Raw genomic sequence first — 21893 nt, forward strand, 5'->3', positions numbered from 1 at the left:
ACTTAACAAGAGTGTGAACTAGAGAAGCAAAACGCTGTCAGGTTTGCTGCCACCAGGTCAGCCTACATCCCAACTCTTAACATGAGGACAATTTTATCTAAATGAAGGATTCTATTCTCTATTATGTTTTGCAGCACTTCCTTTTCCATTTATCAGAAGTAACCAACATCAGTATACCCAATTCTCAAAGCGGTCTAATCTGTGGATACTTAAAGATTGGTGTCAAGAAGATGTGTCAGTGAGAGAGATATCAATTATTATAAAATATAGGAACAACCTCTTCAGTACAGTGATGCAAGTCCCATCCAGCAGAAGAGTCCACCTAAAATATCACCAGACATTGATTTACGTCCAATCCATTTGTCATGTTATCCTCTTCAGTTCGACAGACCATGGCTTGGATCCAGCGATAAACAAGTGGAAACATAACAGGATTTAGTGCAGTTCTGCTTGCACAAAGTCTTCTGCAACACCTTGCACTTTCATCCCTATATATTATAGTGCCCAGAAATTGGTTGCAAAATATTGTGTGCAAGTGACTAGTGCAGTCGTCTTGCACTTCTGCTTGCAAAAGGGCTCTAAGCCCTGGATCCAACTCAATGTTTGGGTTAGTCCTACATTTTCATGAATGCTGCATTAATTTAAACACATTTCTAGTGAAACCACCAGTGTAGCCATTCTTTTGTACAGTGTGGTTAAACTACAAAGACAGCAATATACCAAACTAATTACAAACATAAAGACTTTATTGAATGCTGCTCAATCCCTCAATACAAAACTGTTTTCCACACGATTGCAATTTAAGGAAATTGGAATGGTACTCTGAAAGATCTGCCCAAAAAAAAAAAATCCCCCACCTGATCAGATAAAAACAGACAAGACTTGGTAAAGTCAGCTTTTCCCAACTTAAATAAGAGCACTGTATTTTCATTAAACAAAACAGGAGTTACTTTATCAGACAGGTATTTCATTCCTGGATAGGAATTACAGAGCCCAAGCCTCTACCTTGCAGAGCCAGCTCAAAGCAGAACTGCTCTGTTGTATAAGAACTCTGGGGCCACTAGGAGCTCTGGTGAAATGCTCAAAAGGAAATGCCACCCTCTGTTACAAAACAAGAATCACCACTGAATGCCTGACTAAAGGCAGAGATGTGGTGACCCAGTGGTAGCAAGGCATCCGGAGAAGCTGCTGCCTCCCTACCCAGTCAGAGTGTGCACGTGGTATCCTATTTTTAACTTGTGCTCTATTTAACCCCCCTCCCTTCACACACACACCCATCGCTTTGCTCTCTGGAATGTTTTGTGCAGTAACAGCTTTGAAATCTGTGGCAATGTAATGCACAGAAGAGTAAATGCACAGAAGAGTATTTCATCCAGATAAAATATACCCTGCAACCCAATCTTGTGTGTGCTTACTCAGAAAAAAGACCAACTGGGGTCAACTGGGCTTACTCCCAAGTATGTGTAAGATTGTAGTTTTTAGTTTCATTTGAGAAAATACAGCACAACTAGAAGTCTCTTCTAGAAATCTCAGCCAAACCTGCAGTAATGTGAAAAGCACATAAGGGAAAAACGTAAATAGCTGACTTCTATACCTATGTGCAACACACAATAAAAAAGAAAAAATTCAAGTCAATTTTCACCACTCCCATAATTAAAATCACACACATCATGGATGATAAAATTCACTTGTGAAAAGTCAGAAGTGATAATATAGCAATGATTAGACAAATTTACAATATGCTGTGTAAATGTCACATTCAGTTATTGTATTTCTGTTCAAAAACTTTCATTTACATTTTGCCAGAGGAAAAAAATAGGCCATTTCAAATATACTGATGAGGTTTCTCTTCTGTATTTTACATATGTAAAAAAGGGGATCCTGTGAAGGAGTCATTTTCACTTGGCACTTCGTCTTCAGGTTGTGTATTTATTGTGAGTGTGCTAGCCTGCTCAGGCAGGGCTTTTTTTAGCTTTAGTTCCTCCAACTTCCTCCATAGTTCTTCACGGTCTAGCTCCTTCTTCTTCTCTCTGTAGAAAAGACAAACAATTGTGTGTCTTTAATCACTGGGCACTCTTACCACAGGGATAAAGTAAGAGCATCCAAAGCAAAATAATTCCAAGATTAACAGCTTTATCAAGGCATGAGCTTGTCTCTACAAAGGCTTACTTTACGGGATGTGCAAATACATGCGAGAAGGTGTGTGTGTGTGTACAGAGAATGCAAGCACATTCTACAACTAACGCTTTGTGCAGATAAAACAAGGTTGCGCTTACCTGTAACCATTACTTATCGAGTGGCCTTCTGTGCAGGCACACATGGGTCTGCATGGTTGCAGGCCAGCCACGGAGAAGAGCTTCCAAGCTTTCTAAAGAAGTTCCCAGGCTCTGGAGTGCTCCTCCTCTCCTCTGTCTACAGAGACTCTTTTCCTGCCCAAAGGGTCACGTGACAGGTGGGGCAAGCACTCCTCCCTCAGTTCTTTTTGCTGCCATGAGGAGGACCCCTGCAGGGCTGGCAGCCCGCAGCGGGAAAAGGAGGGAGGGATGTGTGCTATCACAGAAGGCCACTGGATGAACAACAGTCACAGGCAAGTGGAACCCCATTTTCATCATCGTGGCTTCTGTGCAGTCCCACATGAGAGAACAAGCTCACTTGCCAAGTAGGAGGGTGTGGGCTGAACGACACATTGCTTGTAACGTTGCCTTCCCCACTGCAGCTTCTTTTGTGGCGTCCACATCCATCGAGTAGTGCTTGACAACCGTAGAGGGAGTGGACCATGTCGCTAATTTAAAATGTCCTCCAGCACAGGTCTGGCATGGAAAGCTGCTAAAGAAGCCTGGGCTCTCATGGAGTGAGCTTTCAGGGACACGGGGCAAGAGATCTTAGCCTCATCATAAGCTGTTTTGATTGCTGAAACCACCCACCTAGAGAGAGAGACTCTGCTGAGGCAACTCTCCCTTTCTTTGGGCCTCTAAAACACAGAAATAATTTCCTACCCTTCCTGAATTCTTGTGTCATTTTTAAATAAAAAAGAAGTGCCCTCTTCACATCTAGAGTGTGTAGGGTTTGTTCTAATGGAGACGTCAGGGACAGGAAGAGCACTGGGAGCATGATGTCCTGATTGAGGTGGAATGGCAACATCACTTTAAGGAGAAACTCCAGGCTAAGCCTGAGGACTACCTTGTCTGGGTGGAACTTGATAAAGGAGGGTTCACACTGAAGTGCACGGCGTTCATCTACCCTTCTGGGAGAGGTGACCACCACTAAGAAGGCGGTCTTGTAAGAAATAAACGACAACTCAGCATTGGCTATGGGTTCAAAAGGTTTATACATTAATTTTGATAGGACTAGGGACAAACACCATTGGGGAACTGGGGGGTACAACAGGAGAAACCATGTTAAGTATCCCTTTTAGAAATTTCTTGGACTCAGATACAGAGAAAACTGACTGCCCCTTAACTGGGTTATGATGGGTGGATATTGTGCCCAAGTGAACTTTTATTGACAAGGCCGCTAAACCCCCTTTCCTGCAATTCCAGATGGTCAAAAATCCTCCCCAAATTGCAAGACTGTGGATCAAGCCCTTGCTTGTCACCCCAATGAACAAACCTCTTCCATTTGTATTACTTCCTTCTTGTGGGTTTACAGGAGGCTGTAATAACCTGTTCTACCTTTTGTGAAAGCCTTCCAACTGCAGGATCAACCAAGCCGTCAGGTACAAGGATCCCACCTCTGGGTGGCAAACCAGGCCTATGTGAAGGAGGTCGTTCTCTAGGGGGAGTGTTATGTACTGCCGTCTGGCCAGTTTCCACCATGTGGGGAACCAAACCCTTCTGAGCCAATAAAGGGCCAGAAGTACACATGATGTCTGGTCTGCCTTCACCTTGGAAATTACCCTGTGGAGGATACCAATGGGGGGGAATATATAAGAAAGATGGCCATGCCATTGCCATTGAAAGGCATCCCCCAAAGAACCTATGCCCTTAGCTGACCTGGAGCAGAAAAGATGGCATTTTTTGTTGTTGATGTAAATAGCTCTATCTCAGGACCCCCTATTCCCTGAAGACTGGGGCCAGGTAGAGGTCTTACATGGTCCACTCTCGTTCTGCACTTGTGTCTCCGCTCAGGCTGTCTGCCAGGGTGTTGTTTAGACTGGCTAAGTGAACTGCTGTCACCTGTACCCCGTGTCTTACTGCCGATTGCTAGATGAGTGTGGCCTCTGCACAGGTGCATGGATCCCGTGCCTCCCTGCTTTTTCAGGTTAGGGTTAGGTAACCCTAACCCTAACTTTGCTGTGACATTGTCCGTTGCTACCAGAATGTGTCTTCCTCTGGTGATCTCTGCAAAAGAAGTGAGAGCTAGTTCGACGGCTCTCAATTCTAACAGATTGATGTGAAGGCTGGACTCCCTTTTCATCCATTTACCTCTCACCCTTAATCCCTGATAGTGGGAACCCCATCCTGTGAGGGAAGCGTCAGTGAAAAGGTGAATTTCATGGGACTGGATCCCTAGGGGGACTCCTTTGAGAAGATTACCAGATATGGACCACTATGAAGTTAGCAATTAGACCCTCCTCCCACAGAGGGGCTGTTTTTGGGTAGAGAGAGAAAGAAAAACACTCCTCTTAATATCACCCCAAAAACCATATGTAAAGGACACTGCCTGGCCCAAAAGGAAACAAAATGGATGCCAGCCAGGAACAAGCCTGGGCAAGTATTTTGGAAGGTGATTCAGAGCGGCTGTTTAATGTCCCCTCCACACCCCAGAGAGATGAATAATTGATGGGACAATGGGTCCATCAGGATCTATTGACTCACCTTGGACTAATTGCTTCAAGTCCAACCTTACTTCCTCTGCACCCACTTACCCTAATTACTCTTTATTCACCAAACCCATTAGCTTTCCTGTCCGGTACTTGCACGGTCATCAAGCTTCTTTCACATTTTTTGTCTACCTTAGGAAAACCCATCAAGTTACTATTTTTCTGGCAAACGTGTCATACCCACCAAAGGGCATGTTTTGCCTTATATCAGAAGCACTCTGCTTCCTGGAAGTCTCTGTGTAGGTCTTGGATCCTCTGCATCGACCCCCACTTTGTTGGGCTCTCCCCTCTCATGAAATGCTGGTTGTTTCGCTGCTTCCGCAGACCTTTCCTCAAGACAGGTAATTACCATTGTGTGTTTGTTTTATTCTTTTTTTTGTAAATAAAAACAAAACCTTTCTAGTTGAACATTTGCCTGGTTTATTTCAAGAGTTCTCTTAAGGGAAAAATCCCTGTAAGCACAGGTGGAGAATCTCAGTTACCCCCTCTCGCTCTGTCTCCTTAAAGCTAATTCCCCCAACTAATTAGGAGACTGCCTATTTGGGTAACAATGAGGCATGTTACAATGGGTCTCAGGACTGATAATTTTTTCTAATGGGGTTCAGAATTTGGGCCAAAGTTCCTTATGAACCAATTCTGTAATGGTCTCATGCATAAGCATGCATATGGAGTCGAGGCCATGTATCCTTAGGCTAGGAGTCTTTGAATGGACCTAGCTGATCGATACCTGCTGGACAAAATCTTTTTCACAAGGGCTTACATCATTCTGACCCTGGCTAGGGTGCAGGTATGCCTTCCCATCTAAGGCACTCAAGGATACCCCGATGAATTCAATAGACTGGACCAGAGCTAGGCGGGACTTCTCCCAATTCACTAGGAAGCCCAGGGACTGAATGGTGTTCTAGGGCGAAGTTCAAATTCGCAGCCAGCTTATCTGGGGAGTTGTCTATAAAGAGCCAGTCATCCAGGTAAGCCAGTCATCCATGCACCCCCTTAACCTTAAGCGAGCTATGACCTCTGCCACACATTTAGTAAATACTCTCTGTACTCATAAGCAGTGTTCCCTCTAAGCTGAGTTAGTGTGAGCTAGCTCAGTTTTTTAGCCTCCAGCTCACACATTTCTGTTTTAGCTCAGGAAGGATGGCTCCAGAGCAAATTGATTTATGCAGTAGCCAAATCGCTCACTCACAACTTTAATGTCAGTAGCTCAGAAAGTAGAATTTTTGCTCACAAGACTCCACAGTTTAGAGGGAGCATTGCTCATAAGTAGCCCCTGAGTAACAAAATCTTAAGTATTTCTTACAGGGTTCATGGATCAAAATATGGAAACATGCATTCTTTAAGTCTAAACTAGCAAACCAGACATTTTGGCCCGTGAGTGACATCACTTCATGAATAGAAAACATCCTGAATTTTGGGACCTGTAAATATTTATTCAGGGATCTCAGGTCCAGGACAGTTCTCTTCCCACCCTTTTGTCAATGGCAAAATATCTTAAGAAGCCCTTTGAGTCTTCCCCAGGGGTGAGTTTTGTAATTGTGCCCTTAGTCAAAAGAGAAGCGGCCTCCTGCATCAGGAAGGGTGATGAATTACAGGTCTGGACCAATAAGCATTGAAGCGGAGGCAGTGATTTAAATTCCAAAAAATAAGCCTTCTTTATTATTGATAACACCCACGAGTCAACAGTAACTTGGCACCAACTATGAAAGAACTTAGATTACCTATCCAGAAACAACTGGTCAGAATTTAGTCAGACAGAGGGAGCACTTCTTGAGTGCTGATCCCTAGGGGACTGAGACAGATTTATTTATTAGATTCAGTTTGTATCCCGCCCTTCCTGCCGAAGTGGGCTCAGGGCGGCTTACATTAAAAGTTAAAATACAATAAAACACAAATTCAGTGCATACAAAACACATCATAAAATTCATATACATTCCTTCCCTACTGTCTACACTGCCTTTTTGGCTGAGGTTGTTGAGTGTAGGGTGGTCTACTGACCTGCTGGCGGGTCAGTGGGGGTTGGTATCTATTTATATTTTATTTTATTTATACATTCGATTTATATACCGTTCTTAACCCCAAAGGGTCTCTGAGCGGTTTACATACAGGTTCCAAACTCAGTTTATCCTATCTAAGGCCACATAGTACACAAGGGACGGGGCTGCCTACCGGCACCCAGGTGTCAGGGCTTGCTGTTCTCCGGCTTCCACTGTTTTCTATATTCTTAGTTACAGTATGACCTTGGTTAGTGATAATTCTGGGTATGCCTCGGGAAGTACCTTTGTTTCTTGAGCGTTGATGAATTGTGGGTTATGTCAAAAGACCTGGCTGTCAGCTTGTTCTTCCTAATGCAGTCCAAAACCGTATTGGTTTGACAAAGTCCGAGGCCATGGATCTGCTATTGTGCACCGTGCCTGGCCACATTAAGCTGCTGCTTCCCTAGCTTTTGGCTTTCTGCAATGAGGACCTTAGCAATGCTCTGCTTATCAACAGGTAAGAGCTCCACAAATTGTAACATCTTTTCCCACAGCAACATTTGGTAGCGGCCCATCACTGCCCTAAAATTGGCCACCCTCAGTCCCACTGCACTGGATGGGTAGATCTTTCTTCCCAACAAGTCCAGTCTCCTGCTTTCCTTGTCAAGAGAGGATGAATGACTGCCTGCTCTTCTGACACTACGGAATTTGCTTGGGGGTGGCGAAACAAGTAGTCACACCTCTCTTCCTTGATCTTATAGAGATTCTCCAGTTTGTTAGATGAAGCTGGGGTGGAGGCTGGCTTGGCCCAGATGGCCATGGCTATATCTTGCATCCCTTGAAGCATAGGGAGAGCCACAGGATCCGAGTTGGGGCTATATAACACTTTCATTATAGAATCAGTTGACTAGGGTTCCAAATCATGGAATTCTAACCCCAGGGCTTTTGCCATTCAGACCAGGTTCTCTGTGGGAGAAGGAGCCAATGGGTCGGCAACTGTATCTTCCAAGGAGGGCATCGAAGTGCCCTCTGAACCCAAGATCTGGTAGAGCACGTCTTCAGATCCTTGATGAGGGGGTTCAGAGTTGGATCCCTGGAATTGCTCACAGCAATATCCTCTGGATCTGGAAGCATTCTTTTGAGGCTGCCATGGTTATGGAACCTGCGCCGTTGCCCAGGGTCCCCATTGCAGTGGCCTCATGAGCGGAAACGGCCCCCAGGGATTTTGCTGCAATGGCCACTGGTTCAGTGGCTGAAGCTCCGGCTGTCTTTTGTCTTGCAGCATGGATGGCCTCAAAGGGGGTACCTTGAACACCTCGTCCTCTGATGACTCCGGAGATCTGGTAGTTCATCTTGATGGCAAAGGTGTCTTCGGATGGAAGAATGGGTCAATCTTGAGCCCTGGTGGTGAATCTGGGTGTCCAGGGGACATCGTTCTAAGGATCGGCAGTGTTGACGTTTGACTCTGAAGGGAGTCAGCCCACCAGGTTTGTGGCAGGGAAGATCCATGATCCTGAGTCGATGGTGAAGTCTGGTTTCATGGAGATAGGAACTGTTGATTTTAAGGTGAGACTGAATGGCGTCAAAGGCTGCGGCGGGAGTGTTTAGCACTTTTCTTATCTTTTTTTGGGGGGCGGCTCTAATGCCAATCTCAGAATGGAGGTTTGTGATTGCAGTTCCAATGTTGAGGGTATTGGTGCCGAAGCCACTGAGTGGGCCCTCATCCCTTTTTCCATCATAGCCCATTTCTCCCTGTGGGTCTGGGGCACCCACGGCCTTTTCCCATAGTGCCACTTTAAGTCTCGTGGCTCTGCCTTCATGGGCATGTGGCTATAGGGCATGTGACCATACTGTGGCCCTCTCCCAAACATAGGAGACAAGAGATATGGTCTTCATTCCAGGCCATTTTGCTCCCCACTCCCCACATGTCTGAAAAAGAGCCATCCTAGCGATTCTGTAGGTCAAATCCTAACACTCTCAGTGGACTACTCTTTTGAGGCTCCACGAAGTAGCTTGTAGAAGTACATCCTTTCCTCACAGCAGCAAGAAGATAACTGAGGGAGGAGTGCTTGCTCCACCTCTGTCCTGTGACACTTTGGGTGGGAAAAGGGACCTCTGTAGACAGAGGGGAGGGGGAGCACTCCAGAGCCTAGAAACATCTTTAGCAAGCTTGGAAGCTCTTCTCTGCAGCTGGCCTGCAATCATGCAATCCCACGTGGGACTGCACAGAAGTCCTGTCAATGAACAAAACATCTTTGTGCACATTTCCAAAACCAGAGATAATTTACTTTTACTCCTTAACCTTATTTAGATGAGTAACGAACAACCATTTTAACTGAGGCCTGCTGTTTGAATATTCACCACAGTGACCCTAAAGCCAGAAATGGACTGAAGGCTCAGAATGCAAGAGATTAGTCCTCTGCTGCTTTCAGGAGTCCCTGAAAAACTTGGATTTGCAGTCAGCACATTTTTTTTCTGTCTATGGATCAACTTGCTAAGTCTTTTGAAACAGCCCACGTAACCGATTAATGATCTCATTGTACTGCCATGTGTTACTAGCTCTAGACTACATCTCTTGAAAACTGCTGCTCTGCTCAAGTGACCGGCGCTTACCAAGAAGACTGCCATTCTGAACATGCAACTGTGTCTGGAAACAAGATCACTGTAGAAACAGAACCATGTAAGCAAGGAAATCTAAAAACCATAAAAGGCCCTTTTTTCTTGCACTAGTATGTCACTTGGTTTGACTCCGCATCTATAGATGGTGAATATTCACGTGAACATTGTACTCTCTGTTCTGCCGCTTAAAGCCCTTTCAAAACTGTGGGCACCTTTGGAGTTCTGAGGCAAGGTGGTGACGAGCACAGCCACAGAATAGCTGCCACGGGAAGTGGAGTCAACCACAAAACGTCAGGATATGAAATTATGTATAACTCTAATAGTAACTTCAACATTTCAGGCAGAATTACTGTTTAATGGAATGCCTTTTAAGAATGAACACCCACAGCAAAACAAGTGAAGATCCTTGTGCTGTGGTGGCAGCTATTGCTGAAGCAAATTTTTAAAATACCTGCACAGCAAAGCAGCAGCTGTACTGGCCGAAAGCCCCACCTGGCCTCGCTCACGTTCTAAAAACACTTGGTGGGCACCCAAAAAGGTGTTTACGGGTGTCACGGCACCCATGGGCACCATGTTAGGGACCCCTAGGTTAAACCGTCAAGAACGTCTCCCTCGGTGCTCCATCTGAGACTTTGCACAGAACAGAAGTGGCCAACTGTCCATCTCAGCACCTGCTGGCTCAGAGGTGGCCCCTCACGCCCTTCCGCTATGCCAAGGCAGCCTCATCTGGGATGGCAGCTGCACCTGATAACTTCCTTAGAACCAAAGAGGGGAAAGTTCTCTGCAATGGTAAGAGGCCTTTGAGCACATCTTTCCATCTGAATGTTGGAAGGAAACCCAAGTGTGACAGCTCTGCGGCTGTCTTAGCACTCGTCTAAAGAACATCACAACAAAGAGGCCTGGCTCCTCCTTTAATACCGGGGGAAGGCAATATCGTGCCTGCTCAGCCCCCGAGATGCTCAGCCCCAAAGAGCAGCCATCCTTTGAAGACGTTTTTTCCCCCCTAAGCTTATCAGATTTGCAAAGCATTAATCTGCACCAGGGATTGCAATCTTCTTTGGCGTCCAACATATGCTGGGTGCTGTATGAACACATGCATTTCACACCTTGAGACTTAAAGGCTACTGAACAGAAGCCCTTACTAAAGTGGGAAGGTAGGTCTGGAAAAGAGCAGCAATGGCCCTGACCTGGATAGCCCAGGCAAGCCTGATCTCGGAAGCTAAGCAGAGCCGACCCTGGCAAGCGCCTGGAAGGGTGACCCCTCCACGGAATACCAGGGCTGGGACGCAGAGGCAGGCAATATCAAGCCACTTCTCTGAAACATCCAGGCCCCACTAGGGGTTGCCATAAGTCCCTATAACTCCCAGGCTTGCAAGCGCACACACACACAAATACTCACCTCCCCCCCCAAAAAAGAAAAACAGCAGCAATGAACTGATTGCTAGCAGACTGAACAGAAAATGCGAGGCTCCAACAGTCCAGGCAAAGCTTCATATGATAAATGGATTTGAACGAGAATTTAAGGGAAAGGAGTTGTTTGATGCAGACAGAATTATTCGCAACTAAAAAACCCCACAAAATCATCTTAATCCCAAAATCAGGATGCAATTCAGATGATACTTTCAGAGCAAGCATCAAAGTAAAATACCTTTGTCTCTCTGCTTTGTAAGAGTTTGTGAGTTCATCAAATAGTTTCCCATTCATCTCCATCAGTGTTTTCAGCACGTTATATACTAATGCTACAATGGTCCTAGAACAAAAAAAGGGGAGCATGTTAGGAAACTGACGGTTGTATTACAACATCTGTTCTGAATATGTCCAACGGCTGCTCTCATTTTGTAGCCACTTATGTAAAGTACCAGGCAACAACACGATCTAAATGGTAGTTTTAAAACAGATGTTTTCTCTCTTGACTTAATATGAACATGGAAGATGTTTGGCCCAGTCTCTGCTTTTGATTAATAAAGCTTTAAAGCAGCAGGGTAGCGCCAACTAATCCAGTGAAACTGATGATGACTACTGCAATATTAAATAGCTCAGAGGTCATAAAATGACTGGCTGGCACAAATAAAAAGCAACTATGCAAGTGTCATTATATAACAGTAACATACGGAAGGCCATTTTCTATAGAGATTACAGTAGTATCATTCAGATCCAATTCAAATTCTACACATTCAAGAGACTAATTTTATAATTCCTTGTGCTTACAGGAACTTAGTTCAAAATTAGGTTACCTAAAATCATATAAACAAGTGTGGCCCCACAAGAAACTTGTGGGGAGGGGGCATTTCCCCTGCCTTTTTATCCTTCCCTCTTCCCCCTCTCTATTAATGTTCCCACTGTCTCATTCTGCCTCCACCCCTTATCTATCAGTCTTCCCTCATCCCCTTTCTACCCTTACACCTTCTACGTCACTCTTCCCCCTCTCTCCTACCACCCCTTATCTGGCAATCCTCTCTCATCCCCCCTTTCTCCCCCCACCCCTTCTCAATCACCCCCCTTTGAAGTGGCTTGATAGCCTGCCTCTGCCTCCTGACCCTGGTATTCTCTGGAGGCCTCCCATCCAAGTACTTGCCAGGGTTGGCCCTGCTTGGCTTCCGAGATCTGACAAGATCGGGCTTGCCTGGGCTATCCACGTCAGGGCCAGCAGCTGTCCTTTCAAAACTTTCCCTTGGCTTCTAACCAGTCAGACTTCAGAGAGAAGCAACCCTGGAGGCGGGGAGGAGGAGTCTTTGCTCCGACCCCATAGCTCCACCATTGCTTCTCCCTGCAGTCTGGCTAACTAGAAGCCAGGGGAAAGTCTTAAAAGGACAGATTATTATCATCATCATCATCATCATCGCATGGCATTATGTGTAATGTACCCAGGAGATCCTAAGATTTTCTGGCAGCCAAAAGTTCTAGAACTTTTAGCATTATGCACCACTCGGTGGCGAGCTTGACTTGTCTTTAAGGCAAGAGACATTTCAGAGGTGGTTTGCCATTGCCTGCCTCTGCGTCATGACCCTGGTATTCCACAGAAATCTTTAGTAAAAGACAAAAGATTTATACAATTTGAAGAGAAACCAGAGCTGGCAGCTACGGAGACAGGGGTCCTTTTAAAAAATTTCCCACCAGTTTCTAACTGACCAGACTGCAGGGAGAAGCAATGCTGGAGACGGGCAAGTGGGGGCGAAGAACTCACCCACCCCCCACCTCCAGCGTTGCTTCTCCCTTCAATCTGACCCGTTAGAACCTGGTGGGAATTTTTTTTAAAGGACAGCTGAGCCAGTGGCTACGGAGTCTTGTGAGTGGGTGAGGAGACTCCTTCTCACCACCACCTCTGTAGCCGCCAGCTCAGGCGCCCTCTGAAAAATTTCCCACCAGCTTCTAACTGGCCAGACTGTGGGGAGAAGCACTGCTGGAGGTGTGTGTGTGTGTGGGGGGGAATGCTGCTTTTCCCTGCCCTCTTTCCCTCCCCTCCTGCAGCAGTGCTGTGTTTGGGTTTTTTGAAAAAAAACCTCATACCTTTTTAGCAGAGGATTAAGAATTTTCTGCAACCATGAAGGGGTCCCACAAATCTGGAGAAAAATCTCTCTTCTCCCCATGTGGGCTCAAACAGCAGATATAAGTTCCTAGAGGAGCCCCCATCTGACTACCAGTATATAGATAAGATAACAGACTATCTTTGTTAGAAGGTGGGAGATTTGACTGACTTTTAAATATGAACAACTGTTTGCAAGATACTCTTCCAGCTGTTTTGATTTACTATACTTTTGTCACTGATTTTCATTCTATGATGATGGCTTCTTAATAGACGTAACCTCAGGCTCTGTAAACCCTGAACGCAGCAGAGTCCATGACATCCTGACATATAAATCCAGCAATTCTAGCTTTCTGCAGAGATACTCTCTTGTTAACTTTTCCCTAAATCTCACTCCAAAATAATTAAATCATCATTATTTAGGGGACCTTCAAGAGAACAGATACCCTCCTATTTCACTAGTTATTCAACTTTATTCTTTTGGCACAAGTTGGATTTCTAGCATAATATGGACTGCCTACTTGTGGAAACTTGCACACATGTTTAATTCATCAGAAAGCTTATGACAAACGCTAACTCAATATATATCTAAAAGGTACTTTAAAAAGAATGAATGGTAAAGAGTACATACGGGTTCCAATGTTCTTTGGAAATCTTGTATAAACTACCAAACATAATCGGCAGAATTTTATCAATGTTCTCCTCAATCAGACCAAGAATGTATTCATTATTCCAGAAGTACAAAGCCCTTTCTGCAACCTGAAACATACATTTCAGAATTCAGTTCAATTAAGTTGGGTAATACAAATCCCAAATAAAAGCTGAATGTGCCGTATTATACCTGAAAATGTGAACTTGACACACACTTGGATATCTGTTTAAAGAGAGGTTCCTGTATTTTTTTAAATTGTGTTGGTTCTATTACATCCAGGATTTCTTCAATTTCACCTAAAAACATTACCTGTTAAAGAAAAAAAAGTAAGTAGACTAGAGATCCTTCTTTACCAATCATCATATAAATAGCTATAAAGCATAAGTGGTAGACAAAAAAATTCCAGTGTTTTTTTAAAAAAGTAATCTACATCGATACATTGTTATTTCATTTGGTTTGTTAAATTTGAAAGAATAATCGTCAGATGCAGACCTCTTCGTGTGGGGCGCTATGCTGGATCCTTTTAAAAAACTGTAGCCGCATATGCTTAGGCTCCAGTTCATACAAAATATGTATTTACAGTCAAGGAAGGCTCCCACCACTGGTTGGATCTAAAGGACCACAAGTTTCTTTTTACCTCCCCTTTCCTATTAACGGCTCTTTGTACTACCTTATGCATGGCACTGGGTGAGAGGGAAGGGCTCAGCACCATCGTTTCCCACCCTTGATGGGTTCCTATGTGCTTGAATTTCTTCTTTTTTACCCCCACTTTTCTCTACCCTCAGGAGTCTCAAAGTGGCTTACAACCACCTTCCCTTCCTCTCCCCACAACAGGCTTCACGTGGAGGAGTGGGGAATCAAACCTGGTTCTCCAGATTAGAGTCTGCCGCTCTTAACTACTATACCACGCTGGCTCTCGGCTCAAAAGTAATTTCTTTCAAATATGCAACTGCAATCCTACTTATACTGGGGAATAAGCTATTTCAGCTTTCTCAGTCTGTGCTACTGTTCTATAAGAAGAAATGTAGAAATGAATGAAACTGACCTCTTTCTGGCTGCATGTTTTTGGCCAAAATTTGAGCAATCCTCTGATAACCTACATTGTAAAAATAAAATGTAAAAAACAGAGTAGAGTCAGAACATATCTACTAAGATAGCTGCATACTGAACTGAAGCAGGGGTGGACCTGAGATGTTAAAACAGTCCTGGAGCAAGCAAAGCCAAATAGCCTCTTATGGGGGCCACACATGGTTCAACTTGCTCCTGGCTGCTGCCAGCAGCTCTTCCTGACAAGAGACCTACCACAAGCTTCCCTGCTAAGAAGAAGGGCCGGTCAGCCCACCATCTGAGCAAGTTGTGCAGATAGACAAGATTTGAATTATTATAATCGTGCTATTTGACTTTACATTGTATTCAAAACAATGCTTTTGTTTCAACGATATCTCAACATATTTTACATACAAATTTCAAATGACAATTTATAAGCTGGTTATGAGCTGCGGTGGCTCAAATGGTTAAGACGCTGAACTGCAGGCTGTGGAAGGTTGGTAGTTCAGCAGTTCGAGACCCGGGTGCCACATGACGGAGTGAGCTCCCGTCTCTAGTTCCAGCTCCTGCCAACCTAGCAGTTTGAAAGCAAGAAATTGCAACTAGATAAATAGGTACCACTTCGGTGGGAAGGTAACAGCGTTCCATGCGCCTTGGTGTTTAGTCATGCCGGCCACATGACCACGGAAACGTCTTCGGACAGCGCTGGCTCTTCGGCTTTGAAACGGAGATGAGCACAGCAACCCTAGAGTCGGATTCGACTGGCTTTCAAGCAAGGGAACCTTTTTTTTTAACAAATCTGGAAATAAATTATACTTAAATGCTCCTCTTGGAATTCAACTTACTTACCTTAAATCAGTTTTCCTGTTTACTTGAAGATTCTCTAATTACATTTTTATCTCATCCTTCCGCCAAGGCGCTCAGGGCAATATACATGATTCCCCTTTTCCACCTCATAGCCACTTTGTAATGTAGGAGATTTGGTGACTAGCGCACAGTCATGGCACTAGTGAGGATTTGAACCTGCAACTTTAAAATCCTAGTCCAGCACTATACCTCAGTGGCCTACTAACCCATGGTCTTTTACATACGTTAGCACTGCCGCCTCTATTTCATGTTTGGAAACACTGCATTTAAAAATATTTGGTCAAGTATCTCTTCTAACTAATCAACACTGGGGTTTTTCTACAGCTTAATTTTTCAGAATGCTAGATCAGCGCCAGTTTGAGGTTTTGGTGGGCCCACAACACACTGCCCTTCCCTCCATCCCACGGCTCCAGCAGAAGAAAAGCAATTGCTGCTATTAAAAGCATCCCTGCTTGCTTGCCACCTCCTCCTTCTGGGCAGGAGAGGGACTTCTTGCAAGGACTCTGAAGAGGTGGCACAGGAATATCCTAAATAAACACATTGGAAGCTGCCACTGCGCCAAGAAAGATGAGTGAACAAGCAGGTAAATGAGCGGCAGTGATAACCTGAGCAGTAGTGGTACCCGGGGGCAGCTCAGCTGCTTGCCCCCTTGTCTGCCTAAGGGTGACAAGCAGCTGCTGTCCATCCCTCAAGGGGAACCCACTCTCATTGCTGCTACTCAGCAAGAGGAGCAGGCTGAGGTGAATAAACAGAAGCAGTAGCTCCAGGCTCATACAGATGCTCACCCAGGCAGGCAATGACTAATAGCAATCACTCCCTTACCTTGCTCTGGAAGGGCCAAGCTTCAGCATGGTGCATGTGCCAAAAGATAATGCCCAGGGAGGGAGGAGCGCCCAACCTAGTCACTGGGCAGAGAGAGGGCAGGTGGTGATACTGCCGTTGGCAGTGGCCCTTCTAGTGCCCCGGCGACTGTGCCAGAATGTCAGCTTCCAACACTGGGCCTCCTGTAGACAAATGTCTGGCAAGTGAGGACCTTTAAAAATCTCAGGCCACCAAACAGTCATCAATATGAAACTGAATTGTCACTCTCACTGGCTGGCAAAGAGATGCAGGAATAACGTCTCACCACTATCAGTCAGCAGACAGTCATATCTAATGGTATCTTTCAATTCTTGTGATCCAAAGAGGAGGACAAGTTACATAGAGGGGAAGACTACCACTTCTATAGCTGGCCTTGCCCATCTTGGCTGCACACATCTAGATGGCAGGGACTTGTACAGTTTGGTCCAAGGAGTGAGTAATACTTTCTTAAGGAAAGAGTCCGTTCTCACTGTCTTGAAGGAAGCAGCAATGAGACCTCCGCAGGCCTTCCTTGGAGGAGACAGGTTATATAGACATCAGCCTTGTTTCAGGTCTGGCTTTGGAACCAGGCCCTGATAGACAACTGTTGCTTGGGGGATTTGGGAAGAGGGAAGAAGCCGTATAACTGAGAAGTTCACTATGGTCAATGGGATCAAGTCACAGATGTCTCACCCAGTTGGAATATTTGGAAATGAGGGGCATGTTCTGTGATGGCTGGGTGCCCATCTGGCTGACTGGTATCAGGAGACAGCGCTGGGGACAACTGCTTGGATCCCTGGCACTTATAGCAGGAGAAACGGCAGAACTCCATCTTGCACTCAATGCTATGCAACATCTATATAAAACCACTGGAAGAAACCATCCAGAGTTTTGGCATGAAATGTCATCAATATACGGACAACACTATCCATACCACTCTTCAGAAAAGCTGCCCGAGACTGCTCGTAACAAATGTCAGCATTAAAAGAGTAATAAATTTAAAAAAAAACAGCTCAAAGCTAACATGAAAGACAACAGTAAAATAACAACGAAACCAAAGCATAAGGGAGTTCAGCATAAAATCTGCAAGAACAAAGCGTGTTAAATACACTGACTACACAATGAGCCAAATACAACAAAATGGATAGGTCACTAAGATGGTAAGATGGTCACGGGAGGAACTCAAGTAAAAGCCTGGGTAAACAAATTACCTTAATCTGGTGCCTAAAAGAGTTAAGCGCTAGGCAAGCTTCAAGGGGAAGAGCATTCCACTTGCAGAGCATCACCCTGAAAACAACTCATTTCTACTCACTATCCATCTCACTTCTATAGGCGGCAAAGACAAAGTGGGGCTTAAGATGAAGATCTTAGCTGGCAGGCCAAATGGTGCAGAATGGCAGGTAAGCTGTCCTATGAACCAGCATTATGGCTTGTGCAGATCGTTCAATACAGGGGCAATATAGTTAGCTGTATCCAACCACTGACGAGCTTGATTGCCAGCGTTTTGTACTACCTGAAGCTTCCAAAAAGCCTCCAAAGGCAGCCCACATAGAACTTGTTACAGCAATTTAACCTGGATGTGATCACAGCATGAATTATGGCCACGTTTTGCTTCACAAGGACAGTCACAGCTTGGAGGACCAGTTGAGGCTTGTAAATAAATAAATGGAGCTACACAATACATAAGTCTGAGTTTTCCACAGGAATGAGTAGCACTCCAAGCTATGAACCTGCTCTTTTGGGGAAAGTGCTATTCTTCCAATACAAGTAGGCCCTGTATTCCCACAGTAGCTGTACAACCCTGACCAACAGCACCTTACTTTTGTCTAGAGATGTGAAGGCCTGGAAAAAAACCGGAAAAATTCAGGGGAAAAAACGTTTTTTCCCCATTTTTTTCCTGAAGCGTTTTTGTTTTTTTCCGAAAAATTGGAAAAATTGAAAAAAGAAAAGAAATGATTATGGAATGTTTCATTTTAACATGATGAATAAAATATTTTAAGACAAGGTGTTCAAATATTTTCCAAATCATTTCACATATATATATATATTATGGCTTGTGCAGATCGTTCAATACAGGGGCAATATAGTTAGCTGTATCCAACCACTGACGAGCTTGATTGCCAGCGTTTTGTACTACCTGAAGCTTCCAAAAAGCCTCCAAAGGCAGCCCACATAGAACTTGTTACAGCAATTTAACCTGGATGTGATCATAGCATGAATTATGGCCAAGTTTTGCTTCACAAGGACAGCTTGGAGGACCAGTTGAGGCTTGTAAATAAATAAATAAATGGAGCTACACAATACATAAGTCTGAGTTTTCCACAGGAATGAGTAGCACTCCAAGCTGTGAACCTGCTCTTTGGGGGAAAGTGCCATTCTTCCAATACAAGTAGGCCCTGCATTCCCACGGTAGCTTTACAACCCTGACCAACAGCACCTTTTGACACTTGTTAGAACTTAGACAAAAACACCTGATTCAGCTGTTAAGGAAAAGCTGGATGTCGTCAGCATAGTGATGGCACCTGACCCAACTCCCAAACAATCACTGCTAAAACAGAATGGAGGATAGAACAGAACCCTACAGAACTCCATGGTGTAAATTCTGGGGTGGGGTGTTGAGACCAGTAGCAGTCTGCCCAGCACCACCTTCCACAAATGAGTGGCCAAGTAGGAATAAACCTCAGCCATATTTCTCCTTTCAGCCACCTAGAGGTGATAAAAGGCTTGATGAAGGCTGGGACATCAAAGCTCAAGCCAGACACGACTGAGAGGTTGTTGGCTGATAATACTGCCAGCCTGGGATGAATGAGCTGGCTTGTGCTGGCCAGGTTTACATTCTTCCTCAAAAAGCAGATGTGCATCTTGGGCTTGAGCCCCTCTCAGGCTACTCTCTCCCTGCACCTATCCAGCAAGCAGATGAGTGAGACACAACTCCACCCAGATGCTACAGGGAATTCGTTTTGTCCAAGGGACGTACACAGGAAGGCAACCAAGATGATTGGGGGTTGGAGCACCTTCCCTGTGAGGAAAGGCTGAAGAGTGTGGGACTTTTCAGTCTAGAAAAGAGATGACTAAGGGGGGGACATGATAAGAGGTTTCTAAAACTATGCACGGGGTGGAGAGTGTGGACACAGATAAAATTTTTCTCCCTCTCCCAAAATACTAGAACTCAAGGGCATCCAATGAAGCTGATGGGCTGCAGGTTCAGGATGGACAAAAGGAAATACTCCTTTACACAGAGAGTGATTAAAATGTGGAATTCACTGCCAGAGGATGTAGTGATGGCCCCACAGGAATAAACAGCTTTAAAAGGGGATTAGATAGATTCATGGAGGATAAGTCTTATCAATGGCTACTAGCCATAGTGACCTAGGAACCTGCACATTCAAAGGAACTAATCCTCTAACTCCCATAGCCAGGAGTGACCTAGGAACCTGCACATTCAAAAGAACTAATCCTCTAACTCCCATAGCCAGGAGGCAACATCAGCGGGAGACCTCAGTCTCTATGCCCTGTTATTGGCCACTGTGTGAGAAAAGATGCTGGACAAGTTATCGGTCTGATCCAGCAGGGCTCTTCTTATGTTCTTATGTTAAATCCAGCCTTCTCTCTGGGAATCCCTCACTGCCCCCGAATGCTCTTAAAACTTTTAGGTAGCTGCCACCACCTCCTGAATCACATCACCTCACCAATTTGATGCCAGGAGGAACATCAAACAGGGCTATTTGGTAAAGTGGGCATGGCAAGGCTCATCGGTAGGAATCAATTTTTAAATTCCTTGAACAACATAAAATTTTATTCCACTATCCATATCTCTTGAAAGTATACATGCTACAGAATTAAGGTGCATGTTCTAAGAAATAAAATAAAACAGAATGATTTCTAAGGTATAGATAGGGACTCTGGAACAAGTGATGCTCTGTCTTCTTGGTGCTTGGGGGGGTCAACAGTGGGAGGGCTTCTAATGTCCTGGCCCCACTGGTGGACCTCCTGATGGCACCTGGTATTTTTGGCCACTGTGTGACAGAGTGTTGGACTGGATGGGCCTTTGGCCTGATTCGACATTGGCGTCTCTTATGTTCTTATGTTCTAACCTAACTTGAAATCTACAACTACCTGGCATTTGTTCCCCTCTCACTGTGAGCTGGAATAAATGGGTATATGTATGGAGGAAACTCTGGCTGTCACACACACAAAACACACATACACAGAAAACATCTTAATACAACCTTGTGGTTTAGTCATTAATGTGCTGCTTCGGAAGAGTCAAAGAAATTCCCGTACAATGCATGGGTTCTGTAATGGAAGATCTTGTCTCACAAACCTGTTAGTGTTCTTTGAGGGAGTGAACAAACATGTGGACAACGGGAACCCAATAGATGTTGTTTACCTTGACTTCCAGAAAGCTTTTGATAAAGTTCCTCATCAAAGGCTCCTAAGTAAGCTGAATAGTCACGGGATAAAAGGACAAGTTCTCTTGTGGATCAAAAACTGGCTAATTAATAGGAAACCGAGAGTGAATATAAATGGAAAATTTTCTCAGTGGAGGGGGGTAAGCAGTGGGGTACCACAGAGATCAGTACTCGGTCCAATGCTTTTTAACTTGTTTATTAATTATTTGGAGTTGGGAATAAGCAGTGAACTGGTTAAATTTGTGGATGACATGAAGTTGTTCAGGGTGGTGAGAACCAGGGAGGATTATGAGGCATTCCAAAGGGATCTGTCAAGGATGGGCAAGTGGGCGTCAGCATGGCAAATGGGGTTCAGTATGGCCAAGTGTAAAGTGATGCACATTGGAGCCAAAAATCCTAAATATAAATACACATTGATGGGGTCCGAACTGGCAGAGACTGACCAAGAGAGAGATCTTGGGAGTCATAGTAGATAACTCACTGAAAATGTCTAGACAGTGTGCACAGTGCAACTGCAATCAAAAAGGCCAACGCTATGCTGGGGATTATTAGGAAGGGAATTGAAAACAAATCAGCCAGTACCATAATGCCCCTGTATAAATCAATGGTGCGACCTCATTTGGAGTACTGTACACACCGAATAAACCGAATGTATAAACCGAATGTAACAATACAGTTCTGGTCACCACACCACAATAAGGATATTATAGCTTTGGGGAAAGTACAGAAAAGGGCAACTAGAATGATAAACGGGTTGGAACACTTTCTCTATGAAGATAGGTTAAAGCACTTGGGGCTCTTTAGTTTGGAAAAACGACGACTGAGGGGTGACATGATCGAGGTTTATAAGATTATGCATGGGATAGAGCAGGTAGAGAAAGAAGTACTTTTCTCCCTTTCTCACAATACAAGAACTCATGGGCACTCAATGAAATTGCTGAGCAGTCGGGTTAGAAGAGATAAAAGGAAGTACTTCTTCACCCAAAGAGTGATTAACACATGGAATTCACTGCCACAGGAGGTGGTGGCGTTTACAAGCATGGATGGCTTCAAGAGGGAATTAGATAAGCACAAGAAGGGGGACCCGCGATACTCACGGGGGGGGAGGTCCATGTGGAGGAGGAGGAAGCAGCCA

At 44.7% G+C, this 21893-nt stretch overlaps 1 protein-coding gene across 1 annotated transcript in view; it reads right to left on the reverse strand.

Annotated features, from left to right (window-relative positions):
- Window positions 1–1787: 1787 nt before the first annotated feature.
- The window catches only part of PPP2R5A (protein phosphatase 2 regulatory subunit B', alpha), an 87370-nt gene continuing 67264 nt past the window's right edge, over window positions 1788–21893 (reverse strand). The window contains exons 9-13 of the mRNA XM_015427599.1: window positions 14638–14688; window positions 13782–13901; window positions 13572–13699; window positions 11066–11167; window positions 1788–2030 (exon numbers count right to left, since the gene is read on the reverse strand). Coding sequence (XP_015283085.1) covers window positions 1859–2030; window positions 11066–11167; window positions 13572–13699; window positions 13782–13901; window positions 14638–14688 — 573 coding nt within the window. The 3' untranslated portion in view covers window positions 1788–1858. The remainder of the gene's footprint in view (window positions 2031–11065; window positions 11168–13571; window positions 13700–13781; window positions 13902–14637; window positions 14689–21893) is intronic.

This window comes from Gekko japonicus, unplaced genomic scaffold (assembly GCF_001447785.1).
Source record: "Gekko japonicus isolate JY-2015 unplaced genomic scaffold, Gekko_japonicus_V1.1 scaffold45, whole genome shotgun sequence".
Taxonomy (NCBI): domain Eukaryota; kingdom Metazoa; phylum Chordata; class Lepidosauria; order Squamata; family Gekkonidae; genus Gekko; species Gekko japonicus.